This window comes from Meles meles, chromosome 4 (genome assembly GCF_922984935.1).
Source record: "Meles meles chromosome 4, mMelMel3.1 paternal haplotype, whole genome shotgun sequence".
NCBI lineage: Eukaryota > Metazoa > Chordata > Mammalia > Carnivora > Mustelidae > Meles > Meles meles.
This window is the reverse complement of record NC_060069.1, coordinates 45121727-45138624: the sequence shown is the minus strand read 5'-3', so window position 1 is coordinate 45138624 and position 16898 is coordinate 45121727. Positions and strand designations below refer to the sequence as shown.

Below are 16898 nucleotides of genomic sequence, written 5' to 3'. Positions count from 1 at the left end.
GCTTAGATTTTCAATAAGCTATTTCATGTCTATAGCCTCAATTTCCTCACGTGTAAAACTGGGATAATAACATTTACCATCACAGCTTTTAAAAAAAAAAAAAAGGTAAGATGAACCACCAGGTAGTAAAGGCCCAAATCATTGTTAATGGAAAATAAGAATTAATGTTTGAAAAAACTTTTAAAGTAAAATTCACCTTATCAAGTTTTAGTTCCAATTCTGCCACATCTCCTTCTACTTCTTCCAAAGCAGCCCTAGAAAAATCATATATAAAATAAGTTATCATGTGTTTATTATTTTTTTAAATGCCCCCCACCTCCCCCCAGTCCCTCCCCACATCCACCCTCCAGCCTCCCCTCTGCCCCCTAAGTTATCAGGTATGTTTAAATGTTACTTTTGGAAAATAAAAAAAGACATGAATGCTTAAAAAGTATACTTTACATTAAGTAATAATTACCTTAGGATGAAGGATAAGTACTTCATAAACATGAAATATAACAGATATTACAATTATTTAAAGTAATGAGAGAACACATTAATTAGGCTGACTGATTCAAAGCATTCATGTTATTCAAATTAATAACACTAGTAAGAAGTATTTAGCATGGTTGTTTTGTTTTAATGAGGAAAAATTTTTAAAGTTGAGCCTTAACAAAGACTTGGATTTCTATTCAATACAACACATCTAGCCCAATAACAGAGCATCCTTGGGAACCAAAAAGGAAAGGGTTTTACTTCTATAAATAGTTCAGAAAAATGTCAGCCTTGTTTAATGAAACATTTTATTTCCCACGTATTTTTTAAAAATCACTAGATACTCTTAATTGTCAGGAGAATTATAAAATTATAATATTTATTAGTACTTGATATCACACTACAGGTAACATTCCAAAATTGGAAATTTGGAACAAAACAGCAGCAACTAAAACTTTTTAAGAATAATAAGATTTTACACTTAAGAGTTAAGATAGAACAAACACAATTCATCTACTTTAAGTCATCTATCCCATTTTCAGATACATACTTGATAAACTATCAACTTCCCAGTAGTTATTTTATGAATTAGCCAAATTTGTTTCAAATGGACAACAGTGGGGGACTAACCACCCAAACATTTATTTTGAAACCTGAGTAAGAAATTCTCAAGTAGGTAACAGAACTAAGAAAAACATGGCTAAAACACAGCCTCTACTCCCAAAACTACTCACTTAACCTCTATGTAATAATATCCAAATAATCATTTTTATCAGCTTATTATTCTACTTCTCTATCTGGTCACAATTACTGAAAAAAGTTTTTAAACTCCCAAACAAGAAAATTATACAACCATAAATTTCAGCAAAGAGATGCCTATTCCATAAAACAAGATACTATAGCATACAGTTCAAAGTTCAAGAAAATAAGAGGAATACACTTCCAAAGCACAGAAACTAATTAAAAGTATCATTTTCTTTTTTTTTTTTTTAAGATTTTATTTCTTTATTTGACAGAGAGAGATCACAAGCAGGCAGAGGGGCAGGCAGAGAGAGAGAAGGAAGCAGGCTCCCCACTGAGCAGAGAGCCTGATGCGGGGCTCGATCCCAGGAGGCCAGGGATCATACAGGAGCTGAAGGCAGAGGCTTTAACCCACTGAGCCACCCAGGCGCCCCAAAAGTATCATTTTCTTTAGCAGTTTTTCGAATTACATTTGTTCCCTTAACCTAGAAAACATTTTCCCTTCACATTAATCTTAACTCCCGTTCACCTGACTATATATACTACCTGTCATTTTAAACTTAATTCATAAAAGAAAACAAATATATCTGCATAAGGATATTCACTCTTTGTAGCAGGTTGAAAACCTACATGTCCAGCAATAGGAAATAATGCAAATAAATGAAAGTACATCCATCCCAATATTTGAGGCAGCAGGTTTCTAAATGCATTTGATTTACAGCTACTGGGATAGAAACATACATGTGATAAATTATTACCTGTGGGGAAAAAAGCAAGTTACAAAATTATATATAGTGTGAACCCAATTTCATGGAGGGAGGAAAAAAAAAAAAACCTGTTGGTAAATGCCCAGGGAAAAATCTAGAAGCATATTTACTAGTCTACTACCCATAAAATAAGGACTGGAGAACAGAAAGTGTAAATAAGGTTTTATACTGTTTACTACTTATACTTCTGGCTTGTTTAGTATTTGCAAGAAATTTACAAATTTTTAAATAATTTAAAAGCCAATAAAGGGGGGACGCCTGGGTAGCTCAGTTGGTTAAGCGGCTGCCTTCAGCTCAGGTCAGATCCCGGGATCGAGTCCCACATCAGGCTCCTTGCTCAGAGGGGAGCCTGCTTTTCCCTCTGCCTCTGCCTGCTACTCTGTCTGCCTGTGCGCTCGCTCTCTCTCGCTCTCTCTCTCTCTTTGACAAACAAATAAAAATTAATTTTTTTTTAAAAAGCCAATAAAGGGGAAAAGAAAAAAGTTCAGACATCATCTTCCCAGGAGATAGGATCTGGGAACCTCTTCCTCCACCCACACCAGCTTAATTACACATCCATCCTGTGCCCCCACAATACCTCATGCATGCCTCTACCACTGTCCATTTCTCTCACTTATCGGAGCTCCCCATAGCAGTACAGACACTCAAAATGTTTGTTGGATCAAGAAATAAACTCCACAATTATTTACTCTGTCAGAAACATTCTTCATTTACTTGTTAACATTTATTTAACCTAGCTTTACTCAATCTTCAATTACTTTCAAGCATATTAGTTGAAATGACCAGCTTAAGATTTGATTTAACCATTGATTTCTACTAAACATACAATTTGATAGAAACTTTATGTATATTCCTCAATTATTTTATTGTGCAATTGTACTAATTTACTTTTGTAAACATTTTTTATAAAGATTTTATTATTTTTAAGTAATCTCTACACCCAATGTGGGGCTCGAACTCACAACCCTGAGATCAAGAGCCACATGTTCCACCAACTGAATCAGCCAGGTGTCCTGGGAAAACAACATTTTTTTTTTAAGATTTTATTTATTTATTTGTCAGAGAGAGAGTACAAGCAGGTGGAGTAGCAGGTAGAGGGAGAGGGAGAAGCAGGCTCCTCGCTGAGCAAGGAGTCCACTATGGGGCCCAATCCCAGGGCCCTGGGATCATAACCTGAGCAGAAGGCAGTTGCTTAATCTATTGAGCCACCCAGGTGCCCAAACAACATTTTATAAGAGCGGTACAAACACAAAAGGAAAAATGTGTTTAAAAGTAAAGCCCTCTGTAATCATATATTCAAAGAATCTGAAACTTTATCTTAGAGGTTCTTCAACATTTCACCTTTTCTAAAAAAAAAATCTGTTGGTCATCTAAGATGACCAACTAGGAGAAAACTCCTACTAATAGCAAAACACATACATACACACACACAACACACACACACACACACACACACACACACACACACAACTTGCAGTAATAGCTAAGTAGCTAATGTGTACGGTAAACTAGTTAACTGAATATTCCTTAGTATAAAAAGAAAAGTATATGGAAAGTTATGATCTCAGTTCAAACTCTCCTCCACCACTCACTTACTTTGTATTTTATCTAAGTTTCTTTATCTGTAAAATGAGTAAAGAAATGCCTACTTAAATAAGTTGTAAAGGTTAAATCAGGGGCTGTTCTATGGCACTGACCACAGTACATACCACACCACAAAGAATATTATCAATAAGTCTCTTTCTCTCCTTTCTCTTATCCCTACTTCCTGAGGTGAGTTTTGCCTCCCTATTACTTCTGTTCAGTAATGCAAGAGAACCATCCTGGAACATGTTTAATAAATGAGTAAGCGAAATGAAACAATCTACACAAGGGTCCTTCAAATATTGCAAGAAAGATACTATTCCTTTTCAACTCTCCCAAATAACTATTGAGTATGTATAACGTTTATAAATGTGCAAGGTATTAGAGGCCAATATTATAGAAATCCTCTCCTCCATAGCTTAAAACAATAAAAATCATTAAATTTTTTTGAATTATTAAAATTTAAAAATTACATACACATTAACAATGTCCGAAAACATATGATTAAGTAGTAAAACATAAAATAATGTTAAAACAAAGGGGGAAAAAAACCAGAGAACAGTCAACAAAGGCTCACAGAATTATTTTGAACAGAGTTCAGCAAACTACAGCCTGTCAAGCAAGTCAGGACCATAACCTGCTTTTATACAGCCCGTGAGCTAAAAATGGTTTTTACATTATTTAACGGTTAGAAAAAAAACAAAAGCAGCTGCATATTTAATGACACAAGAAAATTGCTATTAAATCCAAATTCATCATCCATAAATAAAGTTTTATGGAATCACAGCCAAGTTCATTCATTTAAATATTTTCTATGGCAGCTTCCATGCAATAATGGCATGAAAGAGCTGAATAGTTTAGAAAGAGAGACCATATAACCTACAAAGCCTAAAATATTTACTATTATCTGGCACTTCACAGGAAAGGTTTACTAACTCCTTGTAATGAATATTAAATACAAAAACATAAATGAAAATCCTTTCTCAAATATAAGATACATTCAGGGAAATAATTTTTTAAAAACTTAGCTCTGGTTCGCTGTACCTTCTAAGAAGCAGAATAAGCCTATAATTCAGAAAAATGTCACCTTACTTTTAATAACATCTTCATTCTTTAATCTATCCATGCATCACAGTATTTTATGATCAACTCAGAAAGTTAACAAAAAAACATAAAACTAGAATAGAAAAAATTCTAGCAACAATTATTAACACTGAGACTTCTTTTTTAAAAGTAGGCTCCAGGGGCGCCTGGGTGGCTCAGTGGGTTAAAGCCTCTGCCTTCAGCTCCGGTCATGATCCCAGGGTCCTGGGATCGAGCCCCGCATCGGGCTCTCTGCTCAGCTGGGAGCCTGCTTCCTCCTCTCTCTCTGCCTGCCTCTCTGCCTACTTGAGATCTCTGTCTGTCAAATAAATAAGTAAAATCTTTAAAAAAAAATAAAATAAAATAAAATAAAATAAAAATAAAAATAGGCTCCACACCTAGCATGCAGTCCAGTGAGGGAATGGAAATCATGACCATGAGATCAAGATCTAAACCAAGATCAAGAGTTGGACGCTCAACTGACTGAGCCACCCAAGCACCCCAACACTGAGACATTTCTAATCACATGGTGATCACTTTCAGCTGTGAATTAAATGAAGCTCTATGAGAAGCATAAAAATAGAATTCTCCCTACCCAGATAATTGCATACCCCTGATGTAGAAAAATCTTTTTTAAACCACTGTTTTGTTTTTAAAGTCAGATTTTTTTTTTTAAGATTTTATTTATTTGAGAGAGAGAGTGAGTGAGTGAGAGAACACAAGCAGAGAGGAGGGGCAGAGGAAGAGGGAGAAGATAAACTCTGCTGAGCAGGGAGCCGGTTGTGGGACTTGATCCCAGGACACTGGGATCATGACCAGAGCTGAAGGCAGAGGCTGAACCAACTGAGCCACCCAGGTGCCATTAAGCCACTGTTTTTATAAAATGATCTATAAAAATAACTAAATAATATGAATAATATGAGCACTGTATTTTCTTTAGGAAGTGTGATGAAGAATTGTTGTAGCCATCCATTTGAGATCTTAAAAAAAAAAAGCTAACCTCCATTCAAACCTCAGCAATTTCCTTAAAAATGGAATTAATAGTAAGACTAGGTCACATGACAATACAAGCTAAAATGTAACAGCAGCGGGTGCCTACGTGGCTCAGTCATTAAATGCCTGTCTTCAGCTCAGGGTCCTGGGATCGAGTCCCACATCGGGCTCCCTGCTAGGCGGGAAGCCTGCTTCTCCCTCTTCCACTTGTGTTCTCCCCCTGCTTGTGTTCCCTCTCTCACTGTGTCTGTCTCTGTCAAATAAATAAATAAAATCTTAGAAAAAAATAAGTAAATAAAATAAAATAAAATGTAACAACATGATATTCCAGATCACTAATAAGCACATAAATATTAAAGATTAAGTATTTAAACAATTAAAAATGGACTTGAGGCTCTAAGTCATATATACCTTCTAAAGAATTAACAAAGATAAACTATAATATAGAGATTTTGAAACTAACATCTATATTCCTTGTTTTATATAAAAGATGTATTCCTAAAGTTTGCATATAGATTAAATAAACACTTAGATACCAGGAGGGGTTGCCTATATGTCCATCATGGCACCTACCATCCCCAGGCAACTTTCTCTTCCAGATCAACAGTTTTAACCACTGTGGGCAACGCTTGGCTATTCTGTGCAAAGGACAAAGCCTGAATCAGGAGCAGCCTGCTGACTGACGGGCAGTCCTGTAACTCAATAAATGACAAAACTAGGTAACCAAAACTTCTAGAGGTGGCACTAAGATGAGATGGCTCCCTCTGCATTTTTTACCAGAAAACAGAAAGTACATACCCTGGAAAACTGCTTTTTAAAATAAGTCTCTCGGGCTGGGATGTTGGGTTGATCAGTCAGTTAAGCGTCTGCCTTCAGTTCAGGTCCTAATTCCAGGGTCCTGGGATCAAGTTCCACATCAAGGCTCCTTGCTTGGCAGGGAGCCTATTTCTCCCTCTGCCTCTGCCCCTCTCCCTGCTTGCATTCTCTCTCTCTGACAAATAAATAAATAAAATCTTTTAAAATAAATCTCTCAGGGTGCCTGGGCGGCTTAGTCAATTAAGCATCTGCCTTCAGCTCAGGTCATGATTGTGGGGGTTTTTGGATCAAGCCCCATGTCCGACTCCCTGCTTAGTGGGGAGTTTGCTTCTCTCTCTCCCTCTGCCCTCCCCCTGCTTGTGCTCCCTTCTCTCTCTCTCTTCCGCTCTCTGATAAATAAATAAAAATCTTGAAAAATTTTTTAAATTAAATCTCTCATTAAGTCATTTTGTAGGGGACCTGGGTGGCTCACTGGGTTAAGCCTCTGCCTTCAGCTCAGGTCATGATCTCAGGGTCCTGGGATAGAGCCCTCCATTGGGCTTTCTGCTCAGCAGGAAGCCTGCTTCCCCCTCTCTCTCGGCCTGCCTCTCTGCGTACTTGTGATCTTTCTCTCTCTGTCAAATAAAGAAATAATTTTAAAAAATCATTTTGTAATGTGAATGGTCACACCTTACTTTGTTAGTAAGTTCTGGGTCCTTTAGAATTGGGTCTCTGGGGGCGCCTGGGTGGCTCAGTGGGTTAAACCTCTGCCTTCGGCTCAGGTCATGATCTCAGGGTCGTGGGATCGAGCCCCGCATCGAGCTCGAGCCTGCTTCCTCCTCTTTCTCTGCCTGCCTCTCTGCCTACTTGTGATCTCTGTCAAATAAATAAATAAAAATTAAAAAAAAAAAAAGAAAATTCATAGAATTGGGTCTCTGTAACATGCTAAGAGGCAATGGAATGAGATTTTTTTAACTGCCATATTTTAATTCCATATTTTACTTCTTACACTGGCTATGTAACATCAAAGAAGTTCTTTTGTGTTTCAATTTCACTTACAAAATACAGATAATAACAATTCTCGCATAAAGCTATATGACAAGGTTATGGACATTGGGAGGGTAAGTGCTATGGTGAGTGCCGTGAAATGTGTAAGCCTGATGATTCACAGACCTGTACCCCTGGGGCAAACAATACATTATATGTTAATAAAAATAATTATTTTTAAAAAGCTATATGACAAATTTCAAAATACATATAAAAATTTTAGCACAGTGACTGACACTCAGTAACCAATAAATGCCACCCATAGTGATCTATAATACTAAAGAAAATACACAATCTCTTTTCATTTTATGGGAACAAAAGGGAAGGAAACAGTAATGAGATTAAGTTATCACATATCTCAAACATGAATTTGAAATGGCTTGAAAAAGGAGCAAAAAAAGTTAAAACAGGCCTATGATCAACAAATAAAAATAAAACAGCAAGTCCAAATTCTAAGCACTTCAATATTCTTGCCCTTTTCCAAAACTTTTATGTCAAATACACTTTTCCTAACTTCTTCATTACTTCAGTCTGAGCCACAGTGCTACACAATATGGTAGGATATTTTTGAAAATCCACTTTGTTTTCTACGGTCATCAAGGTCAGTTCTGACTCTTCTAAGAACAAAGAGAGCCAAATATGCAATCAATACAAAAAAGTATCAAGGCTCTGAATGTATGCTTATTACATAAAAATATTAAGCCACCCTTTTTTAAAAGACTGAGCTTTTATTTTTTAGATCAGTCTCAATGAAATTAAAAGGTCTTTCTTGCTCAAATACTGTGTTAGAAATGTTTTAACTGCTCCTATGTATTCAGACTGGTCTACTAAGCGACACTGGCAAGATCCATGAGAAATTCTATCCTGTGATAGGTAAGAGAATTGTAAAAAACACAGACTAGAAATGGAAACCAAATGTTTAGTCTCTCTTCCAACTAACATGAGTTCCTGAGAACATAATTTAATCTCTCCAAACCTCAGTTTTCTCCTCCATAAAAAGTGAGGAATGGACTGGATCATCTTTAATATCAACTCCAGATCTTAAAAATCAATTATCTTAGAGTACGCATTCAAGGGGAGCCTGGGTGGTTCAGTGGGTTAAAGCTTCTGCCTTCGGCTCAGGTCATGATCTCAGGGTCCTGGGACTGAGCCCCACATTGGGCTCTCTGCTCAGCAGGGAGCCTGCTTCCTCCTCTCTCTCTGCCTGCCTCTCTGTCTACTTGTGATCTCTGTCTGTCAAATGAATAAATAAAATCTTTAAAAAAAAAAAAAAGAATAAGCGTTCAAAGGAAATTAGAACCTGGATTTGATTATCTTCTTCCAAGAAAGAATTCCTCCACGTCCCCATTCGTGCTTTCAAAACTTAGGAAAAAAAAAAAGAAAAACTTATAAACCATGAAAAACCCTCACCAAAATTTATATTGTTAAGTTTCATTCATCCTCTTCAAAAGCCTCCTTTATGTACTTCTAAAAGATAATAAATATCAGGGAAAACGGTGGGGTTTTTTTGTAAAACTTCTCATTTGGCTTAACATTTTAGGGGAAAAAAAGATTTTATCTTCTGTCCACACATGTATCTTTCTCAATTTTTTTAAAGTACCCTCCACACCCAGCATGGAGCCCAGTGCAGGGCTTGAACTCATGATCCCAAGTTCAGGACTTGAATGGAGATCAAGAGTCAGACGCTTACCAGACTGAGCCACCCAGGCACTCCCACACATGTATCTTCCTGAATGAGCTCCATTATATTTCTTTTCTAATGATTGTTAACATTATTCTGCCATTTTCCTGCCAAGAAAAGAATTTTTTTTTTAAAAGTAGTTTAAAAAAAATGTACTCTTCTCCCCTCATGTTCTCACCTGCCAATACAGCATCCAAAATAAAACCATTCAAGCCAGCATGTAATTGAAAAAGCAACCGAACTACAGCCCAAGGTAGAAATACAAAGCAGTATGGTTCCAGTGAATGAACAGCACACACTCAAGTTCTAACTCAGGTGTCAATAACCTTATGAGTCCAAGCTCATAAAAAAAAGTAACACTCTTAAAATATTATCGAGGTCATCATACTGTGTAGAGAAGTGTGGATGGAAGAAGGGGGACATATAGAAGCATCTGTTCCTAGGGCTCCAGATTCTCTTCCTTAATAGGGGTCACATGGATCTATATATAAAGTTATTTTTTTAATCATGTGCAGTAGCAAATATTCATTATTTACAGAAATTTGTGTAAAGAAATACTAATAATGTTTTATTTTATTCAGATAGGAAATTATATTTTTTTTCCTCAGAAAAAATCAGTACTATGTTAGAAAGCTATGTTTCCATTTCACCCTCCTCCTCCAACAGCCTGAATTTCTTGTCCAGGCAGCTAGCATAGTCAGGCAGGTGAAATGCCACTATAACCACAGCAGCAACTAATATCATCCTACTGTGCCATAAAAGAAGGTGGTGGAAGAGAGATGGCCTATCTATTGTGCTGGGAATCAATAAACCAACACTGATGGGTGACTGGGTGACAGTCTCTCTCAGTTTTCACAGTAGGAGGTGTAAAGCTAAAATGAAGATACTAGTCATCTAAAGAGGCGTAAGCTCACTTTAATGAGGATAAAAAGAGGGCTAAGGAAAAAAACTACAAACTTAGAGACTACTAATAACGTTGCCTTCAACTAGGCCCAGAAAAATAAAAGCTGAAGAAAAGGTATTTCTGTCTTGGGGCACCGGGGTGGCTCAGTGGGTTAAGCCTCTGCCTTCGGCTCAAGTCATGACTGAGCCCCGCATTGGGCTCTCTGCTCCGCTCCGCGGGGAGCCTGCTTCCTCCCTCTCTCTCTGCCTGCCTCTCTGCCTACTTGTGATCTCTGTCAAATAAATAAATAAAATCTTTTTTTAAAAAGTTATTTTTGTCTTGAAATCACAATAAACTTAGGAAGCTATCCCCCCCACCAAAAAAAAATTTTTACATTGACTTTCTACAAAGTCTGTCCATTCCCAAGAATCTTATCACTGCAGTAGATTTAGACATGCTAGGAAAATAAAATACTTATCATCACTGTTTAAAGAATTAAAATGTTGAACCAAAGCAGTTAAACTGCAATGCTTATCGCATCAGCGGTGTGTCATGGTCCACACCTTTACGGAGAAGAGAGCACTGTAAATTTCATGGTTTATAACAAGGGGAGAGTAGATATCTATGAGGAAAGATACTGTGACTGCTAATTCTGTCAGGATGACCAAGTATTTCAAATAAGATGGGACTGTCAGCAGACTCACAATGGAAGAAAGGAGCAAGATGGTAGGGACATTTAGGGCCAAGCCCAGACAAAATTGTCAAAAATTATCATCAGAGACCATATTCCCCCTTTCATGGGTATTCACCTTCATCCTTTTCAGAACTGGAAATGGTACTTAAGCAACAGGATTTTCCTGCAAATCAGAGCAGGTAAATAACTGCATATTGGGTCTTTCAGGGTTCTGTCTATGACATATCTTAGGCTGCTGAACAAATCCCATCTATAACTTTTCTAGGCTTCGCCATTAACAAAAGAATCTTAGTACATAATGAAAATAATTTTGCCACGTATGTTCACTGTATTTTACAATCTGCCTGGAGCACCTGAACGTATAATATAGCAGTTGTTATACTGGGAACACAGAGTAGTAATATGAACTAATAAAGAGAAAAACCATTAACAGGAAATGAGCTATAACCCCAGAATCACAGAATCTTGAATTGGAAGAAACCTTAGCAAACTGCCGAATGTCAGAACTGTTTAATGAAAGTAGAGCAGCTGTGTTTAGAAAGTATTTCGTGTAGTATTTCATCTCCATTAAAACCCTGCAATTTTACAAGATCTGTAAACAGGATGCAGAAGAATACAAATTTAAGAGCCTAATAAAGAGGCTCAGGGTTTTAAAGACACTGTTCACACAGTATATTTGTCACACTGAAGTGCCTTCTTCTCAGTGGAATGAGCACCTTCCCACCACCACCTCCACAAAGCACCCTATGTTCACATCAAATAGATCACATGGCACTCAATATGACAATTCAGCTTTTGGTCCTGCTGCCAAAACTGAGAAACATGAGCAGAGACTATGATCTAGTTAGCTATCTATCCCTAGTTTATTGAGTTACCAAGTAAATATGTGTTTACTAGACGGACAGATGCAGCATTAAGAAAAATTACATAATTTTGAGGGCCCAAGACCGCTCATGATAGTTACACCTGCATCTCAGTGCACATTTATTTATATGTAACTTTCCAGTTCCCTTTTGCTTCAGGTTTTAGTTATTTAATCTGCCTCTACAGCCTCATATAGATGTTACCATAAAACCCTTTAAAGAAAATAAAAGAAAAAAGAATATACAAATAATTGCAAAAATGTCAAAATTAAATTTCAATGAAAGAAGAAAAAGTCAGTTCTTTCCACATACAAGGATGAGCCTATATACCTTTACCTAGCCATTATTATAATACCTATAATTTCTTTTAAAGTTGAGAGAAACAGGAAATTCTTGTAATATAACACTCTAGATAGAATATACACTAATAAGATTTGGATTTCTAAAGCAGGCTTTGAAAGAAACCTCAAAGGAGATGATCTAAGGAAGCATTCATGTAAAACCATCACAAAATAACACTACCGTGATTCCATAACTACATTCACTTTATAAATCAAATAGAATCCTTGGACATTCCAAGAGAAGAATCAGAATAGTTACAATAAAGTGGGGGGAAATTTTTTTAAGCAACTTTTTAAAAAAACACTACTAGAAAAATTTAGACAAATGAAGAAACGAGATTTCCCTACCAACAAACAGGAGCAAATATCTATTGCTTGGATATGCACATGAAATAAACAAAGAACCTTGCCCTCCTAGATCTTACACTGGAAGAGGAGGACAGTCCATAAACAACAAACATAATATAATAAATAAGTCATTTAGATAGTACTCTAAAAGGTGTTAAGTGCTATTTAAAAAAAAAAGGTTCAGGGCGCCTGGGTGGCTCAATGGGCTAAGTCTCTGCCATCAGCTCAGGTCATGATCTCGGATCCTGGGATCAAGTCCCGCATCGAGCTCCCTGTTCAGCAGGGAGCCCGCTTCTCCCCCTCCTCCCCACCCCCCGTCTGCCTCTCTGCCTACTTGTAATCTCTGTCTGTCAAATAAATAAATAAAACCTTTAAAAAAAAAAAAAGTCTATGGCATAGTAGGCCAATGATAAAGATTCTAAGTGAAATGGGAACCACCAAAGGGTCTAAAGCAGGGAAGAGACACAATATGACTTATTTTTGTAAGAATCACTCTGGCTACTGTATGGAGAAGATGGTAAGGAAACAAAACAAAACAAAAAAAAAGGGCAAAGAGACCAATTAGGAAGCTAGAGATCATCCAAGTAAGCGGTGAAGGTAGCTTAAACTAAACAGTAGTCACTGGTAAGAGTGAAAGAAAAAAAAAAAAAAAAAGCTAATCTGGATATATTTTGAAGGCAGAGCTAAGAGGATTTCCTCATGAACTGGATGTGGTATGTGAGCACATGCACACATATGCCAGTGAGCAGGTAAGTGTGAAATTAAGGATGAATTCCAAGTTTTAAGCAGCAACAATCAAAAAGACAGCATTGCAACCAACTAAGATGGAGAAGACCATCAGTAGAACAGGTCTGGGGAGAAAAGACCTGTAGTTCAGGTTTGGACTTGATCTGAAATATTTATTAGATATACAAGTGGTGACATCAAGTAGGTGAATAAATTTAAGTCTAGAGTTTAGGAGTCTGAGCTGGGGGTGTAAGTTTAGGAATCATGAACATACAGTATTTACAGCTGTGAGACTGGATATTGTTGAAAAAAGTAAAGATAAAAAAATAATTTAAGGACTGAGGTCTTGGGAAAGTCCAGTATTAAAGGTCAGGGCAAAACAAGGAGAAATAGAAAAAGGAACATAAGATAAGAGGAAAACTAAGAGAGTATGGTGTAGAAGGGAAGTGAAAAAAATGTAACAAGGAGAAAGAAGTGATTGACTATGTCAAAAGCTACTGACAGATCAAATAAGGGCTGAAAATAAAAAGCAATTTTAAGTCAAGTCAAAATGGCTAGGAAAACAATTTTTAAATTTTTTTTTTACCAAGAGTGTGCTCCTATGGAAAAGTTAATTTAATACTTTAAACAGAAGTTTGGGGAATTTTCTAGGAAGATAAGGCACATGAAACTAAAATGAAAAAACAAAATCCCAAACAGAAACTGAAAATGCATTTCAACAATCAACAAGGATGACAAGTAGGTAAGTTCCTCTCTTCCCCTTTTCATTCTCAAGCCCTCCCTGGAAGATAAAGGTAATTAATTAGACAAAAAAGAAATCTTCATTCTTTCTTAGGAAGTCTAGGACAAAACTTCTACTGCCACTCATAATATTAAACACAATCTAACTCCTACAAATACAAGGACAGCTAATCCACCTCTAACTCCTCATGAGATGATATACATATAAAAATCTGTGCTTGTCTTTCAATAAAATTAGGACTGATTTCATTCTAACTCTATGACTCATTTTGTATAGCTACAGCTTTGTTGTCCTTTGCTGATAAATTTTCAAAATTAAAAACAACACATATATACAAGACCAATCACTTCACACCAATTTCATTACCTCTTTAGGCATAGGTTATAATTCCATCCCACAAGTTCAGCAGTAAACAAAACTAGAAGTCTGGGTTACCTTCGGGTGAATAATCTAGCTACAGTAAACTTAATACAATCATATTACCTATATTGCTAAAAAATCAAGAATCTTTATACTTCAAATTTTATTTTCTATCAGCAAGTCATCATCCTTGTGTTTAACCATCCTTATATTCTAAAGGAGATTGTGCAACTTACGTAAGAGATTGTATAACTTCAGTAATATGTATATTTAAGTTGAGCATTTATTCATATTCCATAGTTCATCAAGAGATCTAGAATCCACTCATTTACAATGTCTAAGAAAGACTTACAGATACAATGGATGCCCATTAAACACCTGTGGACCTATAGCATCTTAGCTGCACATTCTTAGTGATACCTACTATTACCAACTAAATAACAAAAAAATATTTAAAGATGTCAGATAACTAAGAGAACTAAATAAGCCAGTATGTACAATGATGATGTGTTTACCTTCAGAGAACTGCTAATGTGACACTTCCAAAGAGGTATAAACTGAGACACCCTAAAAGTTCAAAATATTTTGTGTTTAACACCATTCAAGGGTAAAGAAACACAAACCACTACTTCACAAACTTAGGAACTGGCTTAAATCTTAGTTGTCCTATATGATGACAGGCAGCATATCTAAATCTGTGTAACAACCATCTCATAAAAGGATTTCTACTGGAGTCTTAAAATATCTGCTGACACATCTATTTTGAGTTTAATGCCATAGGAATGGAAATACATGTGTATGTGATGCACCACTAAAATCTAGACTATATCAAGATGCCAATAAGAAAGTCTCCTGGGTAAGTGGTAACCACACCTATCCCTGGCCAAATAATGAGCATGTCAAAATACAGACTCCTAGATCCCTATCCCACTCACTCTGACATACTTTAATCTTCACTAAGCTCCAACGTAAATCTAGAAGGCAGTCAGCCACAGGGAACGTCACTACCCTCAAGGTTAAAAATGAAAATACACTGCAACACATCAACTTTTTCTTATAAGACACATAGCATTTTATTTTTAAAAAATATTTTATTTATTCATTTGCGATAGAGAGAGCACAAGCAGGGGGAGAGGCAGAGGGAGAGGGAGAAGCAGGCTCCCTGCTGAGCCAGGAGCCCAATGCGGGGTTTGATCCCAGGACCCTGGGATCATAACCTGAGCTGAAGACAGATCCTTAACAATCTGAGCCACCCAGGAACCTGAAACACACAGCATTTAAAATAAGAAGATATCATACATATGTTAGTAAGTTGGAAGCAGAAACTACCTAGTTTTAAAATTCTAGTGACTATCTTAAACTATTATTACTGTGTCCAACACTGCTAAAGAAAAGTAAAAAGCATGTTTCTTAAGGAAACAGCTCAATACTAAATAGATGTATTTACTTTATGAATATTGAGTTGTGTCAGATTTTGATGAGGCTATATTATTTAAAACTACAGGAATAAATCCACATTCCTGAAGGGTAAAGTCATTCCCAATGGCAAGTGTTAAGGTAGCCTCCATCATCAGGACAAGCCCATAACAAAAACAGCAGTGTCCACTGAAAAACAAACGCCAAGCCTGGGTGGCTCAGTCGAATAAGCATCTAAGCGACTCTTGATTTCTGCTCAGGTCACAATCTGGGAGTCCTGAGTCTGTGCCCCATGTTGGGCTCCCTGCTAGGCATGGAGACTGCTTAAGATTCTTTCTCTCCCACTCCCTCGGCCCCGCCCCTCCCCCCAAAAAGAAAAGCAAACACAAAGGGTAGGAATGGGGAGTTATTGTTAATTGGTACAGAGTTTCACTTTTGCAAGATGGAAAAAGGTTCTAAAGATGGATACTCCTAATAGGTATATAAAAAGTGTATTTTAATACCACTAAAGTATGCACTCAAAAATAGTTAAGACACTTACATTTTATGTTATACATACTTTAACCACCATAAAAAATGGAAAATAAAAGTACAAATATCTACACATTAAAAGATACCATACACATTTAGCTATTCCCTTAATAATCTCTAATCTTCAGTGTTTTGCCTGTGACAGCCATATTCTTAGTACAGCCCAATTTCATAGAATTTTCTAGGTCAAACTGCTGAGGGATTTACAGATAATTAACATAATAATTATGCGGCATTAAAACTCACAGTGCATGTCAAAATTTGTTTTAAAGCTAGGTCTTGATGGTAAAGGATTACATCTTATACTGCATAAACCTGCTGGTCGACTATTTAAAAATCTATGCTTTAACTTAAAAATAAAAATCAGCATACTCTATTAAGTAAGGTAGCTTAACTTTCTGCTCAGAATATAAAATGTCAAAGTCTGAACAGTAATGAGCAGAGAGTTAAGCCCTTTTCAGATATACAAAGTTTTTATAAAATTAATCTTGACAAGAACAACAAATTAAGACCATAATAATTGTCTGAAATCAGCAGTAATTGTAAAATCAATCTCAGAGATAACAAAAATAAGATTGTAACAACTGCTTTTGAAATCAGATTTTTTTTATGTTCCAATAAATTTTACTTATGGAAACAGTTAGAATTTCATATAATTTTCATGTCACAAATACTGTGTTTTTAATTACAGTATACTTAGCATATAATGTTTTATTAGTTTCAGGTGTACAATATAGTGATTCAGCAATTCTGTACACTACTCAGTGCTCATGAAGTCTTTAATTTTCTTTAATTTTCTTCACCTATTTCATCCATCTCCACACGCATG

General features: G+C 36.3%; 1 protein-coding gene across 5 annotated transcripts in view; it reads right to left on the bottom strand.

Annotated features, from left to right (window-relative positions):
- Positions 1 to 16898, bottom strand: part of ACAP2 (ArfGAP with coiled-coil, ankyrin repeat and PH domains 2) — a 149905-nt gene that overhangs the window by 96164 nt on the left and 36843 nt on the right. For all 5 annotated transcript variants that reach the window (XR_006818007.1, XM_046002023.1, XM_046002024.1 and 2 more), the window contains exon 2: positions 197 to 254. Coding sequence is in view for 4 of the 5 variants with exons in the window: in XM_046002023.1 (XP_045857979.1) it covers positions 197 to 254 (58 nt within the window). In the remaining variant the exon portion in view is untranslated. The remainder of the gene's footprint in view (positions 1 to 196; positions 255 to 16898) is intronic.